This window comes from Orycteropus afer, unplaced genomic scaffold (assembly GCF_000298275.1).
Source record: "Orycteropus afer afer isolate SDZICR_OR568_19922 unplaced genomic scaffold, OryAfe1.0 scaffold00021, whole genome shotgun sequence".
NCBI lineage: Eukaryota > Metazoa > Chordata > Mammalia > Tubulidentata > Orycteropodidae > Orycteropus > Orycteropus afer.
Window position 1 is genome coordinate 5,190,034 of NW_006921608.1, and position 5,691 is coordinate 5,195,724.

Consider the following 5,691-nt stretch of genomic DNA (forward strand, 5'->3'; position numbering starts at 1 on the left):
AAACAAGCAATGTATTGTAAAATGTTTCCTTTGTCATTTTTATTAACTAGAGCAATGATATAAGATCCTTAATATGTCCAAGTCTCAATTATGTTATTTTCTGAGAGAGGTGTAATGTTGGAGCCAGTAAATACTAAAAGCTGTAAGAGCAAAAGCAGCCAACTTGGAGATGAGCAAAAACAACAGTAAATGTCACAGGTAAATCATTTGTTTATAAAAGAGTGAAATCAGAAAAATTTGACCAAAGTTTTATGTAGTGATCCTCAATCTGTCAAAACTTAAACTATTTTATCAACATCATTACTGAATATGAATTGGTGAGAGGCAAGATTACGAACGAATGAGGTTCTGGAGTGCAGCCAATCAAGTGTGGAAGTGTCTACAGATACTGCTACCATGCACAGGACTTGTTAAGGAATTGAAGGAAGGGTGACAGCAGGGAACTTAAGCAACTGTTATAAAATGCCGAAATAATGTAGCTCAAAAAAATGTGCCAGTGTCATCTGACCTCCTCTAACTTCACAAAGGGGTTGGAGGATCAAGATAATAGCCTAAGGCTGATTCCTATGAGACAGAGTTCACACATGCCACCACTCTCCAAACTTCTTACCAATTTTGACACCAACTGTCCCTCCCACTGCACTCTTGACTTCTCTGCTGGGTTCAAGAATCCATTGCATTGGCCATACAGAACTCAAAGACAATACTCATGATTATGGGGTTTCTTAGAAAAGTAACAGGTTACACTTTAGGATTAGAAACAACAGTTCTTCAGTGACCACAGCTTCTTCTCAGCTGTGCCACAGCCATGCTTCTTTCTCTGGCCTTGGCCTGGCCCTGCTCAAGCAAGTGTTTCAAAGCTTTTAGATTCTACCACTAGGTACCCAAAGAGGCACCCCATTCCACCAACAAGCCTCCTGCCCGAAGAAACTCTGCTCTGTCACTCTGTGGGATGGGAAGCCCACCACTCTGGCTCACGTTGGTCTCTTGGTTCTTTTGCCATTGATTCTATGCTGCTGCTTTTCTCTGTCTCTCATCATCTCTGCAAAATGTTATAGTTCTCTGTCTCCTGGGCTGAGGAGGTATAGCTTAGGGATCTTGGGTCCAAAGGATGCACTCCACTCCTGGTTCTTCTTTCTTGCTGGTAGTGAGATCCCTTTCTTCTCCTCTGGGATGGCTCATTTTAAGCCTAATGATATGGCAAAACTCAGGACCCCTTCCCCACAGGGTGTCATATACCTTATTTGTATAATTAACAAGTTATCTAATCCCCTTGGGGAGACACAAGAACCCTACGTTTACATAGTTTCACCTAGATATCTGATGGGAGTCACAAAGACTATGGCTAGAAGGACTATAAGTAAATTCACCGTACCACAAAAAGAGCAAAAGAAACCCTTTAAACAGACTGACAGATATTCATCCTGAAAGACACAAATGCAAAGAGTTACCCTATAGCCAAAACCAATATGGTAGACAGCTGTGAAGGATAAAGTCCTCTTTTTAAACCAGGGCTTTGAACTGGTTCAAACTGGTTCAGTCATGGCCAAGAAAGCAAAATCAGAAGAGATCCAAATTTGTAAAATGTGAATATACCAGAACCAGAACAATAACCAGAACAGGAAAAATTACAAGTCAAAACCATGGAATGAGAGACTCAAAAGAGGCATAGTAAGCCCTTTCATGAGCCTGATGTGGGAGACTGAATTACAGCCAGGACTGTGGATAACAGCACACATTCAAAAGGGTGTAGCCAGCCACCATCTTTGAGCTGGGCACCACTGTTTAACTCTGTCAAGAAGAGATGTGGTTGCTATGGAACACACACACTGCCCTTGTTTTCTAAGAGGGAGACTAAGTTTCTAGCAGGGTGTCAACTCATAATTTTTCCCATTCCAGCTATCATCCTGGTTCACCCATAGTTTACAAATTCAGGTCCATTCTAGTTTTGCTTCATCAGCCATGACTAAAATAAGAAGAACCAGTTCCAAGCCATGTTTTAAGAAAGTCTGCCTAAAAATTAATGAAGAACCATTTATATTTTCCTTACATATCTATACCTTGCCTTCCCAGAGTCAACTTGAGAAGTTATACTTATTCTAATAATGGTAGGAAGTGATCAAATTATTACTGGGATACCTAGTTATTGAACTGCCTTCAAAACTCTATACTATAACTTTATAGAAATATAATGTTTTTTACCCAAAATTGGAATTTCTAGCTTTTATACCCAGGATTTCCACTAGTTCTGGCTCCAAAAGAAAAACAGCTCTAGAACTGAGATTCTCTGAACTGCAGTTCTACTTCAATTGATAAATAAGAAAACAAAGACAAAACAGATTAAGTACCTTGTCCAAATTCTTTCAAGAAGCTAATGCTAGAATGTACTTGCTCACCTGCCTGTGAGCATATTGCTACTTCACAAGCCTTCTACCTTGTGTCAGAGATTTGAGGACATCATGGATATTTAAAAAGAGTCTTGGTGATGCAATAGTTGAGCTGCTGACTGAAAGATCGGTGATTTGAACTCACTCAACAGCTCCAAAGGAGAAAAGATCTGGCAGTTTGCACCCACAGAGACTGTGGTTGTTGTTAGGTGCCACTGAGTTGGTTCTGATTCATAATGACTCTACGTGCAAAAGAACAAAACACTGCCTTGTCCTGAGCCATCCTCAAAATTGCTGCCATGCTTGAGCCCACTGTCACAGACACTCTGTCAATCCATTTCATTGAGGGTATGCCCCTTTTTCTCTGACCCTCTACTTTACCAAGTATGATATTCTTCTCTAGGGCACCACCTGAAAGACAAAGTCTGGCCATTATTATTTCTAAGGCACATTCCAAGTGTACTTCCTCAAACACAGATGTGTTTGTTCTTCTAACGGTCCATGTTACATTCAATATTCTTCGCTAACACCACAATTCAAATGCCTCAATTCTTTGGTGGTCTTCCTCATTCATTGCCCAACTCTTACATGCATAAGGCTACTGAAAATACCATGAAAACTCTATGGGGCAATGTAGGAAACCCTAAAGAGCAGTTATACTCTGTCCCACTGGGTTGCTCAACTCAAGGGCATACAACAGCAACAACATGGGTGTTAAATGGTCCCGAAACCAAAAACAAAAAGCCAAACCCACTGCCATCAAGCCAATTTTGATTCATAGCGACCCCCACTGGGTTTCCAAGACTCTAAATCTTTATGGAAGTATCTTCCTCTGCTGTGGCCTTCTGATTAGCACCCAGATGCCTTAATCACTACACCACCAGAGTTCCTTTTAAAAGGTCCTTAAGTGGTACAAATGGTTTGTGGCCTAACTGCTAGCCTAAGGTTGGTGGTTCAAAGTACTTCAGAAGAAAAAGTCTGGTAATCTGGTTAAGATTTAAACAAGCAAACAAAAAACACTAAAATCACTGGAGCAGCTTCAATAGAAGAGGAGTTTGTCACAGTATTTTGAAGCTGCTACTCTAAAGTATATAGAATGTCAAATATAACTGTGTGCTCAATGAATGTTTTTGAATGATTGAATTGAATGTATACGTTTGGTAACATTAACAAAATATTGACCATGTTGTTGTTGTTATGTGCCGTCGAGTCGGCCCCGACTCACATAGGCCTTTGTAGTTTGTCACTCCACATATTTCTAAATGTTCCCATCTATTTAGAGGTTGGTCACATACAAACTCTTTTCAATTAGGCAATTTAAGAGTCAATTAAAAAAATTCTTTATTTAAATATTTTAAGGTTCCAAACCTCATTCCTGGTCATTCCTCCTCACCCCCAAGAGGATTCTGCAAGTGGTTCATGTCACCTTTAATACAAAAATAAACTATTACCCTTTTCATTTTCTAATTCTGTAGGCAAGAATTTGAAAGATACAGATATTCTATGTAAAGTAAAGAAAAATTATCAAAATATTTAAAGATTTAGGAAATTAAGGGACTACACAGAATAAACTTCCTTGTTCCAGTTCTAGGGACCACGCTCAGGTTAGATTTTAATATTCAAATTTCTTCAAAGCTTAAATTACAGATCAACAGATATTTTCACTGCTTTAAACTGAATGGGAGGGTATGGAGTTATGGATTTTATAGTCTTTGTCCTTTTCTCTATTTTCCTAACTCTCTAATGCTCATATATTTATTCTCATAACCCAAACATATATATTAAATTATCAATTTCTTTCCTTAAAGGATAGTACAAAGCCATCATGTTGAAAGACAACTAACACAATAATCAGTACACAAGGTAGTTGAGAAAAAGTTTCGAGGTGCTGCCACCTGAACACAATCTGCAGCCTTTCAAACTGACACAATAATCAACTAGGAATCAGTGTAAGTTAAGCATTTTCTTTCCCAAAGTACTATTTAGCTTTTTACTTTTAAGTGCTGAAGTGAATCCTAATCGTTGGCAAATATCGAAGAGATTGACCAAAGCCCAAACCTGCCAAGGCATTTTAAATGATCACTGAAACTTAAAAACACAGGCGTCATAATTGGTTCAGGATTCACTTCCCGCTAAAAACCAAAAAACCAAACTCACTGCCATCGAGTGGAGCCCGACTCATAGCGACCCCTCCTTGGGCTTCCGAGGCGGTATCACTACGGAAGTAGATTGCCCAACCTTCCTTCCGAGGAGTGGCTGGTGGGTTTGAACCGCCAGCCTTCAATTTAGTCAAATGCAGGCACAAAAAGCCAATCCTATCCTCGAAACACTTGGCGGGGTAAAGTAAGTCGGGTCCAGGTGAAGAAAGCAGGAAGAGTAGAGCAGGAAGAACTAAGACGCAGACAGCTGAAAGTCTTGCGTCCCCAGAGCTAAACCAGCTCTTCCCTCCGCACCCCAACCCGTTCCGCCCCAGCCGCCTTGCCCGGCCCCCGCCCGAGGCACACCTGCCAACGCCTGACTGGAGACCCTCGCCCGTCTGGTTCGCGTGGCCCGCCTTCCTGGCCCCGCATCCCGACCCCGCGCCACGGCTGACACCTCCCCTAGCCCGTCGGCCGCGCGGGAGGACAGGGAACGGAGGGCTCACCAGGTCCCTCTGGGCTGGACGGCGCCGGGTGCCAGTAGGACGGAGATCTGCACCCGGGATCCCCCTGGGCGGGCTCCCTCAGGTAATCCTCAAAGCGCACCTGCCGGGCTTCGCCACTGCCCCCGAGCCCCCACAGGCGGTTGGCAGTGCCCCGCAGGAGGCGCCCGCCCTTCCCCGTGAACGTGGTCAGGTACTCCATAGTGCTGGGGGGGCAGGCCACGGAGCACCGGCGGCGGAGGACGGCAGTTCCCTCGGCTGCGGCCGCGGCGTGCGCGCCCGCCCGCCAGTCTAACCCGACCCGGTGGTGGTGGCTACGCTCGCCTCACAGGAGGGGGAGGGGAGGGGGCGTCCCTCTTAGGGCCCAGGGGCGGACCATCTAGAACTCCGCAATGGGGAAACGGAAGCCAGTAAAAAGTTTTGAAAAGTTTTTCTTTTCGCTTATAAGCTCTTATTCTGGAATAATTGAGCTTTTAAAAACTCCCTCTTCTGACTCGAATGGACGCAGGTTCGGAAAGAGGGCAGCTTGTAAGCAAGTCGGACCCAGTTCTATCAGTATCCCCCCACCCGTTCGGTTCCAATGGAACAGGCCTGCCCCGCCCTGCCCCGCCTCACCAGTCCAGGACCCTACCCGACAGTCCAGACTGCTGGAGAAGGGAGCGC

At 43.8% G+C, this 5,691-nt stretch overlaps 1 protein-coding gene across 1 annotated transcript in view; it reads right to left on the reverse strand.

Moving 5' to 3' along the window:
* The window catches only part of OXR1 (oxidation resistance 1), a 106,205-nt gene extending 100,975 nt beyond the window's left edge, over window positions 1-5,230 (reverse strand). The window contains exon 1 of the mRNA XM_042783642.1: window positions 5,032-5,230. Coding sequence (XP_042639576.1) covers window positions 5,032-5,230 — 199 coding nt within the window. The remainder of the gene's footprint in view (window positions 1-5,031) is intronic.
* Between the last annotated feature and the right edge of the window lie 461 nt (window positions 5,231-5,691).